Here is a 17,001-nt window from a genome sequence, read left to right as displayed (position 1 = left end):
ATGGTCAGCAGAAACAAACATAAAAGTAATAAAAAATAACATAAATCTAACGCTGATGTATACAACATTACAAATAGTATTTGTCACGGAGAATATGGATATTACAAAATAAAAGCATATTAAACTTTGTTATTTTCATGGTGTGTATCTCTCTCTCTTATATATATATATATATATATACAAATAGACAAATACCGTTTGTAAAGTTGTATACATCAGCGTTAGATTTATGTAATTTTTTTTACTATTTAAGTAATAGTCTCAAAAAAGTACAAAAAAAAAATGTTTTACCAAAAGTGCAGTAGTACTGTAAAATCTGACAGACTTTTTTTTTTTTTTTTTTAATTAATGCAAAGAACAAGAACATACAAAAGAAAAGGCATACGTACATCACATAATATCAACCAAAAAATAAAGGAGACAATAATAAATAGAGAAAAAAAAAAGAAGAAAAAAAAAAAGATAATAATAATAAAGTATATAACAATAAAAGAAGAGGTAGGGCCATTACATCACACAAAAATGTTCACATGAAGAGATCAAATGCAGTGCAGATTCTAACAGTCCTTATGGCTATCTGACAGACTGAAATGTGTGTACGTGTTTTCAGTGACGTAGTAATGAGGTCACAGTTCACCGGAAGCTGTTGGCTTCTGCCAGGGAGACAGAACAGCTCTACAGCACCAGCATTATCTTGTGTTTTACATAATTGACCCGGAGATATGTGAATTATGAGTCTGATTTGTGTTTTGATCGGCTGGTCTGATGAAATAATGTGTGTGTTAACTTAAGACGAGCGCTTTAATTTGATTTTACACCCGGAAGTGAAGCTGTGCAGAAGTTGTTAGCCTAGCCGCTAACTCTCTTCATGTGTGTAAATGACAGATGAATGAGTGATTCAGTGTGATAAATCACTCACAACTCAACTGTTTATAGCGATTGAAATCGCAGACTGCCGCTGTCATGAGTCGTGTATTGGGCTGATGTGAGATGAGTGTGATATACAGTCTCTGATTAGTGTAATTCAGCTGATCGATCACTCTGATCTTCTGCTGTATTCAGGTAAGATTCTGCTGAATGTTGCTTAAAGCTGCTTGACAGACTGTGTTTGCGATGTAATGTATGCTGTCAATAAAAAAATATATATAAAAAATCACCATGGTATGACATTTTGAGCATTTATCATGGTGATACCATGGTATTGTTTTGTAGTACCATGTTAATAACAGGGTACATACTGTAAATATATAGTCAGTACCATGGTACTACCTTCTTATAGTATCACCAACACAGTACCAGGGTATCACCACTGTAGTTCTGCAAGGGGAGTGATCCCTGATCAAAATGTATAATAGTGAATTCTGTTTTGTGTAGGAGTTGTTCAAGTGTGCAACAAAAGCAATAACATATTACTAGAAACATGTTCATGTGTCCACATGATACAGTAGCAAAAGATTTAGGACTAATAGAAAAGTCTGTCTGTCTTTCTTTCTTTTCTTTTTTGCTTAATGACATTGAATCTCAAATTTACCATGGTAATCATAATACCACCAAAATACCTTGTAAAGTTGATTTTCGCCACTTCTGTCATCAAACAATAGAAAAAAGGTGTAAATATAAGTTAGAAGCCCAAGTATCTGTATTATGTTACTTTTTAGTTGTCTTTTAATGGGACTTTTTATATATTTGTTTTTTGGGGTATTCAAAGAAGCAATACAAGCAATAAAAAAATAAAGCAGCCCTTTCTTTCAGTATTGTAAAGATGTTTTGATCTTTATATGTGCACATGATGAAGCACCAAAAATTCCAATAAAAAAAAAAAAAAAAAAACTTTTCTTTTGTGGAATTACATTGAGTTTCAAACCTTTAAAATTATATTAATAACAACAGTTACACTAAAATATCACAGTAATGTACTAAAATATATCCAACTGCCGGTTCCTGACCTCTGTTGTTAAAGTTAGCCTATTGTTTCTGTTATAAAAATGTGTAAATTTGGATTTAGCCACTACTGTCATCAAAAATAGAAATGAGCTTTATAAATATAACATATAGGCATAAGTATCTGTACTTATTATATGTGTTTTTTGTGGTGTTTTAGTGGGTACCTTAGTAATTTAATATACAGTCAGAAGTTTACATACACCAAAAACATTTAAACTCTTAGGTCAGTTAGCATAACTATTTTATGAATATGAAATGTCAGAAAAATAGTAGAGAATTATTTATTTCAGCTTGTATTTCTTTCATCACATTTCCAGTGGGTCAGAAGTTTACATACAGTTTGTTAGTATCTGGTATTATTCCCTTTAAATTGTTTAACTTGGGTCAAATGTTTTGGGTATTCTTCCACAAGCTTCTCTCAATAAGCTGCTGGAATTTTGTCACATTCCTCCAGACAGAACTTGTGTAACTGAGTCAGATTTGAAGGCCTCCTTGCTCGCTCAAGTTTTTTCAGTTCTGCCCACAAATTTTCTATCAGATTGAGGTCAGGGCTTTGTGATGGCCACTCTAATACCTTGACTTTGTTGTCATTAAGCCATTTTGCCACAAATTTGGATGTATGCTGCGGGCATTGTCCATTTGCAACTGAGCTTTAACTTCATTGCTGATGTCTTGAGAAGTTGCTTCAATATACCCACATTATTTTCCTTCCTCATGATGTCATCTATTTTGTGAAATACACCAGCAAAGCACTCCAACAACATGATGCTGCCACCCCTATGCTTCACGTTTGGGATGGTGTCCTTTAGCTTGCAAGACTCACCATTTTCCTCCAAACATAACGATGGTCATTATGGCCAAACAGTTCCATATTTATTTCATCAGACCAGAGGACATTTCTCTAAAAAAGTAAGATCTTTGTCCCCATGTTCATGTGCAAACTGTAGTCTGGCTTTTTTGTGGCAGTTTTGGAGGAGTGGCTTCTTCCTTGCTGAGCAGCCTTTCAGGTTATGTCGATATAGTACTCGTACTGTGGATATATATACTTGTCTACCAGTTTTCTCCAGCAACTTCACAAGGTCCTTTGCTGTTGTTCTGGGATTGATTTGCACTTTTTATTCCAAACTACAGTCATCTCTAGGAGACAGAATGAATCTCCTTCCTGAGCTGTACCTTCAGGCATTTGCAAATTGCTCCCAAGGATGAACCAGAATTGTGGCGGTCCTTATTTTCTTTTCTGAGGTCTTTTTATTCTCCCATGATGTCAAGCAAAGACGCACTGAGTTTGAAGTTAGGCCTTAAAATACATCCACAGGTACACCACCTCATTCGCCACTCCTCACTCATCTGCCAAATGCATAAAATCTCCAATTCAGTACACCTCCTATCAGAAGCTAATTGTCTAAAGGCTTGATGTCATTTTCTGGAATTTTCCAAGTTGCTTAAAGGCACAGTTAATTTAGTGTATGTAAACTTCTGACCCACTAGAATTGTGATATAGTCAATTAAAAGTGAAACAATCGGTCTGTAAACAGTTGTTGGAAAAATGACTTGTGTCATGCACAAAGTAGATGTCCTAAACGACTTGCCAAAACTATAGTTTGCTAATATTAAATTTGTATTAATATTAATATCTCTGGAGTGGTTAAAAATTTGTTTTAATTACATCAACCTAAGTGCATGTAAATTTCTGACTTCAACTGTGTATGTTATATATAATACATTCAGGGTGATAATCGCTGCACATTCAAAAGCACAGAACTGCTAATATTACTACAATAAGTTAATATTGTGGGTAAATACTAGTTCACAACATCAATTAGTTTAAAAAATTTGTTTATAACAATATAGCAACTACAGTATTTAAGCAGTGTTAGACAGAATCAGCAAAAAACTTGAATAACTCTGCAACACCTCACAAACATGGATATATTTCTCACAGCAGAGGATTTCATGTCTGACAGTGATCGTCTTGAAATAAGTTGTTGAGTCATCACTTTGACCAGCTGCACAACCCAAAGCATTAACGAAAGGACATTTCTTGCGCTGACTGTTATTCATTGTTCAGCACAGCAAGTTATCATCAGGATAAAAAACGCTCTTGTAGATGTTAATTGGTCTACAAATAAAAACACCACCACTAAACATATAAATGTTAGTAGTCGACTAATTGACTTGTTAGATAACTAGTCGATTAGTCGACCACCCTGGCACATCCCTAAGGTAACCGTTTGTCCCACTACAAATAACACAGTAATATGTAATACTTCTCAGTTGTCATCAAAAAGCAATTAAACAAAGGCACAGATATGCTTAAAGCTCTCTAAATTGTTAGAGGGTGTTCCTGTGTTATTTTATTGTGATGTTACAATGTAACACAAGGTGATTTGGTGGAAACTATGGTTACCATGTAACATTTTTGTTGGTGAAACCAAAACAAATATGTGTAAATGTATATTTTAATATGTCAATTGTCTGCAGACATCATGAGTAGTACATTTGGACTGGTGAACTACAGCTCCAGGAAGCACATCTCTATAACTGTGCCGTCATCTACAGAGGTGATGTCACCTCATATCAAATCAGTGGAAGAGTTGAGAGTGCTGGGCTTCAACCTCAGCAGCTTCAACACACCAACACAGTTCTTCATTTGTGTGGCTGGAGTCTTCCTCTTTTACCTCATCTACGGCTACCTGCAGGTGACAATACGACCCACTGCACAGTCAGTGATCAAAATGTATATATTTGTGTCTGTGGTTTTTGCTAATTCTTCGAATTACTGATCAGGTCTGCGTTAATACAGTATATATGATGATTCTCTACTCATTTTGTCCTTTGTAAAATTGCTGACTCTTGTTAAACTCATGGCTTTCAGGAGCTGATATTCTCAGTGGAGGGGTTTAAACCATTTGGCTGGTATCTGACTTTAGTGCAGTTTGGATTTTACTCTTTATTTGGTCTAGTGGAGTTACAGCTCACTCAGGATAAGAGGAGGAGGTGAGTTGTGCCCCCATAACATTATTATGTTGTCAAAACAATCTTTTCTTTTACTTGATGTCAAGCCCCTGTTTACGCATGGCATTAAGATCAAAACACATTTAGAGAGGCTTACGTGACCACATCACATTTGACCTGTAAACAATAATGCGTCCCGGACAGCAAGGACTATTGGGAAAAAAAAAAAACTTGTAAACTCGTCTAGTTACATGCAGCTTATAAGACAACAACCATCAAATGTAAAGAACTTATTCAGAACTGGTTCCATTGAAAAAAAAAAAAAAATAATAATACTAGAACTACTGAGTTCAGTTCGGTTAACAGTTCTCGAACGTGTGTGTTATGCCTTAATACTTTTAAAACATCCAAAAATAGAATAAATAATTTTTCATCTGTGAAACACAAGGCATAAGAGGATCAAAAGTACATAAAAGCACCCTAGTAAAAAGTCATCCAAGCAAACATCATCCATATCACTCACATGCTGTATTTGAATTCTTATGATAGAATTGTGTGAGGAACAGACCGAAATGTAAGTGTTAATTTTCCTCTTCACCTATTGAATCTGGTGCGCACGTGAGAATGTCTTTGTTTTTGGGCTGTCAATCGATAAAAAAATGTAATAAAATTAATGACATGGTGTCCCGATTAATTTATCACGATTAATTGCATTTAATTGCATATACAAATATTTGCTGAGAAAGACCCTCATATAACAATAATTCAATATATAATGATGAAATAATTATACAATAGTTATCTTTAAATATTTACAATGTTTACATAAAATTTTTAGGTCACGGTGTCAAATTAAATATAGTGTAATACTCAATCTTTAAACACATCTTGAGATCCCTTAGTTTGCATTTGTGCTCCATCAAGTGTTTTGAACGCAAGAACGTAACGAATGTTTGTTTTGTTCTTCCTACTGAAGTGTTTTCTTCACTGTATAAACTGTGTGTTGCTCACACAGCTGAAGTTTCACTTACTGCCCTTTGGAGTAAACAGGTGGTACTACAAGCTTGGATTTCTCAGGAATCGGGCATTACGATTAATTGCGTACATTTTTTTAACGTGTTATTTTTTTGTCAAATTAATTGCACTGAATTAATGCATTAATTCGACAGCCCTACTTTGTTTACATGCACATGTGCAGTGCAGTAAACGCTTTGGGCCATCGAGAGAGACGTGCTGCGGTACCAGGCAAAACTATAAGCAAGGCTTAAGGAAATCCATGTTTTTTTTGTGCACTTACATACCAAGTAAAATAATAATAATAAAAAATAAAATAAAATATTGAATTCAGTATCATTTAAATTAATTGCAACTTTAAATTGCAAATTCTGAACTGACTCTTCTGGGTCTTTATCACAAACACATTCAAATAGTGTAGACAGCTTTCTCCACTGAATGGTCTAAACCATATCTGCTTCTCATTAAAACACAAAATAAAAACTTCAACCTGGTCTGTTTTCTGGATCATCATCATACTTTGATTCTGAACTCCTGTAATAAAGCAATTTTACAAAGTCACAAACCAGATTTTTTCAGTAACCCATGGAATATCAAGGAATAAAATATTCTTATGGACAGAACTGACAAAAATAAATGCCATTGTGTCAGATTTCCAAAGGAAATGCATTGAAAACTCTGTTATTGGTTATTTTGAGGTAGTTACAAGATTTTTGAGGCTTACATAAAATATCAAGGAATTACACATTTTTATTAGGGTGACAATTAATGCATTAACGCCTGTGATTAATTCATGTTTAGCGTGTTCATTTTTCTTTATCGCGATTACTGCATTTACCGTTAATACAGTATAAACACTGGTGTGAAGGGCGGAACCTTTGTAACATGTTCGCCTGGAGTCATTACACTGACACACGCCACAAACAGACACACAATCGCGCCATAGCCCTTCTTCCAAGAGGAGCCTACAAGCTTAGCGTAAAACTACATAACGTGGTGGTCCCAATGACATTCTATATTCAGTACTGTCGTAACATGCTAGTTGACTGTTACACTCTCTCCTATTATGTGGTTGTTATATCAGTAAATAAAATAATCTCTGACAGCACTTGCTCTTAGTGCTATTTGACGTACAAAAGAAGCCCAGATGTGACGTGTGAAATCAAGTATTTTTCAGCCTATGCAAGGCACATTTTAATTACAACAGAAGCACACCAGATCTTAACTATCACCAAAACGCAGAATGAGACGCTTTTGTCTGCAAGCGCTATTTATGGTGAGTTCAAAGCAGGGATTTTTTCTCTTACGTTGATGCTCTAATATGAATCATGAATGCAGTTTCACAATTGCTATAACAAAGCGGATAGCCACAGTCTACCGGCAGATATTTATTGTGGAGGATTTTAAGAGATTTAATGCCCATTGCATTGAATATGCAGCCTAGTTCTTTCAAGTAGTCAAACTCCCTCTTAGACTTTGAGAAATGTTTAATGTTACCTAAATTGGTGATATTTTAGTGTATTTTTGTCTTTATATTGTGGACGGCTTTCTTTGGAAAATGTTAATAAAGCATTATATTGTTTTATTTTCTTTCCTAAGATGGAAATAAATACATTTTAACAAGAACATTTATATATATATATATATATATATATATATATATATATAGTGTCAAATTTCAACACTTTAAAAATCTGCAATTAATCACAAAGAACTATAAAAACATTATGCGATTAAGATAAAAATTTGAATCGCCTGATTGCACTAATTTTTATTGATAAAATATTTAAAAAATCACACACTACCAGTTCAATTCGAACCCCTTTATGTAAACCAATGACTTATGACGTTGGTCTTTTTTAAAAATCTACAGTGTGAAACAAACCAATGTAGACCGATTCCCAAATAGATGACTCGTATGAGTCAGTTCTTTTGAAATCTAAAGTGTGAAGCATGTGTGACCAGTGGAGCCTGATTCCCAAACACACAAAAGCTGGTTCTTTTGAATCTACATTGCAAAACATACAATGCTAAATATTTGACTTTTATTTGATGGTTCTTTTTACTGACTCAAAAACTGAACCACAAGTCATTCATTTCACCATATCCAACTCGTGAGTAATTACTGACAGGTTGTTCATATGACAATCTACAGATCCACATAGATGCATATTTTGAGTGTTGTTGTAATTTGTGGTAGCTATTTTATAAAAAATTTATAAATTAAATATATTTTTAATTACAACGAGACGCATGTTAATAGCAGATGTAAAAAGAGCCCATGGAAGTTCTACTTCTGCATATCAGTGTAAATCTGAGTTATGAAAACACGTTTAAAAATCAAATAGAATAAGGAATAGGAAATCATAAAATTCATTCACTGAACTCCTGTTTTCTTTAGGATACCATGCAAAACATACATGATCATCGCATTTTTAACAGTTGGGACCATGGGCCTGTCCAACACTTCACTCGGCTACTTGAACTATCCTACACAAGTCATCTTTAAGTGCTGCAAACTCATTCCTGTTATGATTGGAGGAGTCTTCATACAAGGTAAATGATAATCGCATCACATGTGTCATTGCTGACATCCATGTCAAAATAATCTTGGCTTTTCTTTGGTCTGTTATTTTCTGTGAACAAGTTACTTGTTTTTTGTGTCTTTCACTGGCCACTGCTGTTGTGGGTTCTTCACTGGTCTTATGCAAGTTTTGGATTTAATTTTTGATTTCTTGGAACAAGAAAGAATGCGAGCAGTTGCGTTTCTCCCCTCTCATTTTATGGAGATATTTTATTTTATTCTGTGCTGTTGTGGACATGGCGTCCCCTGAGGCTGCTGCATCAGATCAGTGAGCCGTTGGTTCAGGATGCTCATGAGATGCCCAACCATCAAAGCTGGACCGAATCAAAGCATGCCACAGCAACCTGCTGCATCACCTCCATTCCTACGGCAACTACCTGTTTAAGAACACTCTTCATGTATTCTATTATTTCACTCTTTTCTTTCTTACTCTGTCATGTTCTTTGTCTTTTAACATGTCCGATTTCAAACTCTCCCTCTCTTCTCCTCCGTTTGCTTGTGATGAGTAGATGAGTCCAGCGGAAAGAGCGGGAAATCTCATTCACTCTCTCTCCGGAAACCTTCACGACTCAATTTGTGAAAAGATTTTTGTCAAGGAACCTGCGGATAGATCCTCTCTCAACTCTACAGATGCTAGACATACATTGTTGTCTCTCTCTCTTTCTGTCCTATTCAGCCCCGCTGATCTCATTTATGACAATAATTTTAAGGACATGGATACATGTCCTTGATACAGAAGATCAAATCCAACTTTATAAGCAGAGTCCAAAATTAACACTCACCAAAGTTGGTCTGTAATGTTGCTAGGAACTGCAACATAATTTATGGTTTAAATCACAATTTAAGAACAGTAGTCTGACCACCGCCGATGTCATGAGACATGAGAGATTCAAAGACATACAAACGGTTTGGTGATGTGAGGTCTTAGAATGTTTTTTATAGAGATGGGAATCTTAAGGAATTTTACTTAATTTTGTTTCAGTTTCTGATTTCTCTTAATGGTTCTTTTTTAATTAATAAAATTTTTTCTCCCAATTTGGAATGCCCAATTCCCTCTACGTAGTAGGTCCTCGTGGTGGCGTGGTTACTCACCGGGTGGCAGAGGACAAGTCTAAGTTACCTCCATTTCTGAGACAGTCAATCCACTTATCTTATCACGTGACTCGTTGTGCATGACACCGTGGAGACTCAGCATGAGGAGGCTCATGCTAATCTCTGTGATCCACGCACAACTTATCACATGCCCCATTGAGAACGAGAACCACTAATCACGACCACGAGGAGGTTACCCCATGTGACATGTGATGAGTCACTCAGCACACACTGGATTCAAACTCGCGACTCCAGGGGTGATAGTCAGCGTCAATACTCGCTGAGCGAATGGTTCTTGTTCATTTTATGGTTCCATTAAAGATTATTTTGGGTCTTTTGAGGAAAAATATTTTGAAAAAATAAATGCAATTCTTATTGCCCTCATTGTTGCCAAATGATGAGATTATTTCAGATTTAAACAGAACAGAAGTGTGTTTATAGAGCGTTTTAGCTGACTTTTTAGAGGGAGACAATTTTTTTTTACCATTGACTACAACAAAACGTATTTTTAGTGAGGCATGACAAAATCAGTTATTTGCTCCGGATGATTCACGGTGTTCAGCTTTTATTTTTTCACAACTGAATCGCTTAAGTTGTATCCTTCTTCAATCTGTAAGTCGCTTTGGATAAAAGCATCTGCTAAATGAATAAATGTAAATATAGACAAAAGCAGCAATCATCGGGGGCCAAGCACATATGGAGAGATGACCAAAATTTGATAAAATGATCCTGTAGATGCCGTCGACATAGTTGTTTTGGTGTTGGTTAGGGTTAGTGTAATCCTACTTCAGAAAAGTAGGATTAAAAAATGGTAGAAAACCTTTCTTTTGGAAATGGGAATCCATGTGACCATATGATTTGGGGGCACTCAAGGATGTGAAGAAACTAAAAAAAAAAATTTTTAGCCTATATGATACGATGATTACGGAGTTATTAGCAAACACACGAATTAGCTTATTGCACCACAGCGTGGTCGATTCTCACAAAATTTGATATATAGCTTCATGTCTACGCACTGCTGGTGTATAATAATTTTCCTGCTGGTGCTGAAATTTTATTGGCTGCTCGCAGCCATTTTTGTTGATTTGTCAAACCGATATGTAAAGGATATGCTTTTGAACTTAGTCGACCAAAGGACTGCAGAGTTATGACAGTTTTGTAGTTATAGTGCCCCCTATTGGCAGAATTGAACGAAAACATTTGAACTTTGCGTTGAGTAGATATTGATCAGTGAATCAAATTGTTCCATCCTGCTAAGTTTGGTGTCTCTAGGACTTGTTTTTTGCTGCCCATATGCTTTTAGGGCAGAATAATAATAACAAAATCCTAACAAATACAATAGTGTTCCAGCACCTTTGGTGCTTGGCCACCTAAATATGTGTAACTCAAGTAATGCACTTTAAAGTAATTACATTAAAGTCAGTAACTGTAATCTGAATTTAAAATGTAATGTGTTACACTACTTTTTTTTACAAAAAAAAAAAGCAGTTACATTAATGAAATACTTTGTTATCAGTATACACCCAACACTGGTGACAACACATATGTGGAATATTACTTGCATTACTGCACGAAAACAAATATGATGATGTCATGTCAATAAATAAGTGTATAAATACAATAAAGGCCAAAAACAAAACACTGCAAAACACAGTATAGTGGGTAAATGTTCTCAAATCACCTGCCATTTGAAATCTGTACCCTGTTTACAAGGCTTTTGTGATGTGCTTGTGTTGATCTGTGTCAAAGTTTCTTAGTTTGACCGTGTTTGTTTGTAATGTGTGTTTTAGGAAAGCGCTATAACGTTGCAGATGTGTCTGCTGCTTTCTGCATGAGTCTGGGGCTAATCTGGTTCACACTGTCAGACAGTAAGATTGCACCTAACTTCAACGTAACAGGTATGATGTCAGGCTACAGGTTTGTTTACTATTTATTTCTGCCATGAACAAGAGAGTAAACCTCCTTTTGTCAGTCAATTTTTTTTATATTTGAATAATGTTTTATACCTAAATGTTTTGTTTGTGATGTTTTCTAGGAGTCATCCTCATATCTATGGCTCTCTGTGCAGACGCTGCCATTGGGAATGTGCAGGAGAAAGCCATGAAAATCCATAATGGATCCAACTCAGAGATGGTACACAGAACACACTGTAGAAGTTTTACCAGCATTGTGTGGTTGTTTGTATCTCTTGTCCAAAAGGACTGTGGTGTATTAATCCATAATGATTTTTTGTGGTGCAGGTATTATACTCTTATTCCATTGGCTTTGTTTATATTCTGTTGGGTCTGCTGTGTGTGGGGGGGCTTGGACCTGCTGTCTCATTCTGCTCTCAGGTAGGTTTTAAAACAAATATACTGTGTAGTAAAATACTTTCACTTATGAATATATTTAAAGAGGACATTTTCTGCACTTTTGTAATGTTGTATGTTTCTCCTAAAGTCTACTTATAATGTTAGTCATGTTTTGGGACCCACTTTATATTGGGTGTTTATAATCGCTATGTACTTAAGCATTTGATACAATGTACTTATTATGTGCATATGTGTCGTTGTTTTGTACTTACATTTAAATACCTGTAGTTACACTGTTAATCCTTACCCTAAACATAACCCTACCCTTAACCCTAACCCTAATCTAAACCCTAACCCTACTCATTAACCTAACTGTACCCTCAATCTCAGTAGCAGCAAATGTGTATCTTGTGAGAATTATGCAGAACAACATGCAGTTACACAATAAATACATTGCATTGTATGTATTTTTATGTATGTAAATTGTAGTTAAAGACACCAAATATAAATTGGGACAGTGTTTGTATTTGTTAAACATTTTTGGTCACTACATAATTCTCATAATTTGAGTTATTTCCTAGTTTTGATGACTTTACTATTTTTCTAAAATGTGGAAATTGATGATAATATAAATAATAAGTTGGTCCATATGTCTGCATTATACTGTATCTAAATCTCAGTAGAGCAAAAAATAATAGAGCTTTCAATAATAGGACCCTTTCAAAAGTCTGTATTTCAGTGTCAAAATGCGTTATGTACTCAAATGTATATGTTTTTTCCAACCTTAGCATCCAGTGACGACCTATGGTTACGCATTCTTCTTTTCCCTGACGGGATATTTTGGCATTTCATTTGTACTAGCATTAATAAAGTTGTTTGGTGCACTGGTCGCTGTCACAGGTGAGACGCTCCGATGTGGTTATTTTGGGATGGTCACTAAAATGTCATTAATAGATTAAGTGAATTAATGCAACAACCTTTTTCTTAAATTTTTTCAGTGACTACAGGAAGGAAAGCCATGACCATTGTACTGTCATTTCTGTTCTTTTCAAAGCCTTTCACTTTTCAGTAAGTAGCCCAGAGTCTTTATAAACACAATGTAATGTATTTAAAACCTAATATTCAGCTGGGGGAAAAAGTGCTGGGCTTGCTTGTAATCATTGGGATTTGATTTGATCACGAGGGACGAAACACGTTAAGCTGTGATATTGGTTAACATTATTTTCCCCACCCACACAGCCTTGGTTATTTACAGTAACATTTAAAGACAGACATACAGTGTCCTCTGAGGTTGTTAATTGATGGCATTTGCATCATTCTACATTTTGTCAAGTTAATTTTTTGAAAAAAGGGTTTAATAGCGGAATTCCTGGTGATGAACTACACTACCCATGATCCTGAATAGAAATGATCCACCAGTCAGAGAATTGCAGCCAAAAAAGTGCACCAAAATAGCTCTGTAGAATCCGCCCACTTCCATAAAGCACCGTGAATGACGCAATTATTCGTTCTCCCTACACTCTTAAACTACTTGCATATTTTCAAATACGAATCTGAATAATTTCAATACAATTAAAATATTTTGATTCTTTATTTATTAACAAAAAAAAAACATTTTAATCAATAGTTATATATTGTTCCATTGTTTTTAACTCAATAACGTAATTTGCAATGCTTCATGAAATTGTAGTTCATTCAGTCATTAAAGACATTAAGTACATAGTCTTAAACCTTCGTCTTTGTGTCAGATTTCCAAATAATTTTTTGCTTCAAATCAACTTTTTTAATGTTGTGGTTCACCTTGGAGCTGGTCGACTTGGTTCATGGCTTACAGCTCTTTTACTGTATGAAGGATTATAATGAAATCCCCACTTTAAGAAATGTCAACAATTTCATTTCATGTTGACATTTCTGTTTTGTTGAGAATGATCGATTGTGACTCTTTCACAGGTATGTTTGGGGAGGTCTGCTGGTGCTGTTTGGCATCTTCCTGAATGTCTACAGTAAAAACAGAGACAAAATGAAGCTCCCTTCATTAGCGGAGCTCAAAAAACGAGTGCTCAGAGGCAGGAAGGTCCGTCTTCTGTCTCAGAACGTGTAGGAGGATGAACTGTAAAGCATTCATGATGGCCTTCTCCTCCGTCCTACATCTGGTGGTGCTCAGGTGTGGTCTGAAGCCCATGTGGGCACAAACACCCACACACAGCCGAGTCAGGACTTGTGGATTATGGGGACCTGTTTGATTCAAAGAGACTGTAAACAAGAGCCAAAAATGCAATGATTTGCACTGGACAATGAGTGAAACTGAAGATAGAAAGGGTTTCTAGAGAATATATTCCTTTTTTACTAATCATGTCCTGACCAGAATGTTGGCCTAACAGAGCCAGTGACATTTTAAATGAACTTTCACCCACATGTGCCACAAAATACTGGCAACATTCAACACCGAAGTCAGGACTCCATTTCTTGAGTAAACTGATTGTACAGGAACAAAAAAAGAAATCGATGACTGTGTTTGTTTTAAGGGCTGACATTCTGAAGTGGATCAAGTTATCAGCTTCCACATTTGCTAAGCGTTTGTTTGGTGAAAGGGTGGCTGTTATTGCATTAAAAAAAATGGAAAGTTGATTCAGACGGTTTGGAGTGTTTTCATGAATAATGGTGTCTCTTATCCATTGGCTCCAGCATGAAGAGTTGAACGCCTGCCAAGCTCTTCCTCAGATGTGTCGCCCTGTGATTGCCCAGGGCCTGTTTGATTAGTAATCCTGGAAGAAGATAGCATTAGAAAGAAAACAAACATTGTGCACAGGGCTTGGCTTTAAACCTCATTTAGATGAGCAGAACGTCACGTGTGTGTATGCACATATGTGTTTGTGAATGTGTGTGACATTTTCAAAGCCTGAGGGAGATGATTATTGTGCCGTTGTTGCCACCTCTCCCTGTACACTTACTGCCAGTTAGCAAACAGCATTAGCACAGATAGCGGAGTACACAAAGGACTAACTTCAGTTTGACTGACTTTAATTTTTCCATTATTTGGAACCCTGGACACTCATAATCAAATGTTACAACTTAAATACGGACCATACACAAATATCACAGTGAACATCAAGATACCAAAATGAAGCTTTCTAATCCTAAAATAGTCTTTAGCACAATCATCCTTTATTTAGATAAAAAAGCTCAGCAACATATAGGGTTAACCAAAGGCATGAGATTGGGGTGGGATCCGTTTTTATTTTCTTTCATACCAATGGAAGACAGGAGAGTGTTCAAGAGAACTGTTTGTAGACACTCGTTGTTTTTGCAATTCTTTTCGACACCACTAATTGCACAGAAGTTATACAGTTTAGCTTTAAACTGTAGGAAACGCAGAGAGGACCAGGAGATTCTGGGAAAGCTTCAGCAGGATTCTTTATTGTAGAAGATTGGAGAATCAGTCTACACTTCAGAAGGTGCTGTCATCAAGGTGCTGTCACGCTGCAGTCATCAAGTTTAACTTAGGGAGGCATGCATTGTATTTTATAGGCATTCGGTGGGCAGTCCTTCCAGGTGGAAACAAAGTATTCAGGTGAACCTTAAACAAAGAATGCAGTTGAACCCACCACAGACTGGGGTTTCTCCAGCCCTAATCCAGTCAGCATAACTATATCACACAGACGACTTCATTTTTTCATAGAAATAAGAAAGGGTCAACACCTATGGCAATGCAATGACTCAGACATTCATTGAATCATGAACAATGGCCACTAATTCGCAGAGTGGGTCTGGGGCACCTAGAGCCATCACAGACAAAAGGTGATAGGCTTATGGGGCTTTTCCACTGCATGTTACTGCTTGAATCGACTTTTTTAATTTTTTTACTGTGGATAGTACCTAGTACCTGGTACTTTTTTTTAGTACCGCCTCGGTCGAGGTTCCAAGCGAGCCAATACTAAATGTGACGTCAAAACCCTGCAGATCACTGATTGGTCAGAGAGAATCTATAAGCTAGATGGCAGGTTAGCTTTCCCTCGTGCGTCATCGAGCTAACACATTGATGTTCTTGTCTGTGCTTTGGTGCACGATTTCCCAAACTAATCGTGGTTTTTCTTAGCAGTATGTTGTCTTGAGGCCGTCAGCCTCTTTTTAAACAAAGTTTGTCGTCTTGTTGTGAAAAACAGCCACATGCCGAACATCAAGGACACCATTCCTTCTATATGCTCCATTGCTCCTTTGTTGTGTGTTTGTGTCATGTTGTATGTTTGTGTCACGTTTAAATGATGTCACGGCAGTATAGGTGGCGCAAGTATGACAATTAGCCAAGAATCCCACCCACGTTGAGGTGGCACTTAACAGCAGCGGAAAAGCTTAATTAGTAATTTACTTCCAATGGAAAGTCGCACCAGGGCTGTATGGGGTACAGATCATCTGCAGACACAGAATATTTGGATGCGTTACAATCTTTCCACTTGTTTGACTAGATCATATGTGACCCACCAATCAGATGGTATGTTTTCCATTTAAAACTATGCGTGCAAAGTGAGAAATAAAATGTTTTCTACTATACTTCATTCTAAACGCCTGCTAATTCGGCAGATTGGATGGTTATGAATGTAGAAGTCCTACGTGATCATTCATCTTGCAAATAAAGAGCATTTTTGTTATTAAATGTGTACATGTGTCATTTATTTATATATTGTTATATATATATATATATTTCTACAAGGCACTGGGTGCTCTGACATTGTAAGCATAGGCGGAAATCGCGGGAGTCGGGAGGTCAGGACCCCCGTATCTGAGGGTTGTCCCCCCTAAAATATCATTCAAATATGTGTATTGTAAATAATATAATGATATATTCTTAAAATAATTTTTTAAGAAATAAAATAATACAAATGCAAACGGGGCAACAACAAAAAAAAACCTTGGTGTCCCCTTCAAAAATTGCTCTTGAGAATTGGTATGTTTACTGTCCCCCCCAACATTTTTATGAAATTTTTGCCCCGATTGTAAGTGCCTTCTCCCTTGCAACCAATTCAATCCATTTTTACCAAATTATCATTTTGACCAAGTTCATCATGAATGTGAAAGTTGAATGCGAGTGTCGCAGACAGTGAAAAGGTGGCTTAATGTCTAATA

At 36.2% G+C, this 17,001-nt stretch overlaps 1 protein-coding gene across 1 annotated transcript; it reads left to right on the top strand.

Annotated features, from left to right (window-relative positions):
- The first annotated feature begins 651 nt into the window (after positions 1-651).
- slc35b3 (solute carrier family 35 member B3) lies at positions 652-16,507 on the top strand. Its single transcript, XM_052113975.1, has 10 exons — positions 652-1,062; positions 4,426-4,643; positions 4,820-4,941; positions 8,315-8,469; positions 11,380-11,487; positions 11,625-11,722; positions 11,830-11,922; positions 12,669-12,780; positions 12,879-12,948; positions 13,831-16,507. Exons 2-10 carry the CDS (start codon positions 4,431-4,433, stop codon positions 13,979-13,981), a joined length of 1,122 nt encoding a protein of 373 aa, XP_051969935.1. The 5' UTR covers positions 652-1,062; positions 4,426-4,430; the 3' UTR covers positions 13,982-16,507.
- The last annotated feature ends 494 nt before the right edge of the window (positions 16,508-17,001 follow it).

Source organism: Xyrauchen texanus, chromosome 41, assembly GCF_025860055.1.
Source record: "Xyrauchen texanus isolate HMW12.3.18 chromosome 41, RBS_HiC_50CHRs, whole genome shotgun sequence".
NCBI classification, from domain to species: domain Eukaryota; kingdom Metazoa; phylum Chordata; class Actinopteri; order Cypriniformes; family Catostomidae; genus Xyrauchen; species Xyrauchen texanus.
The sequence above is the reverse complement of the archived record's forward strand: the minus strand, read 5'-3'. Positions and strand labels throughout refer to the sequence as shown.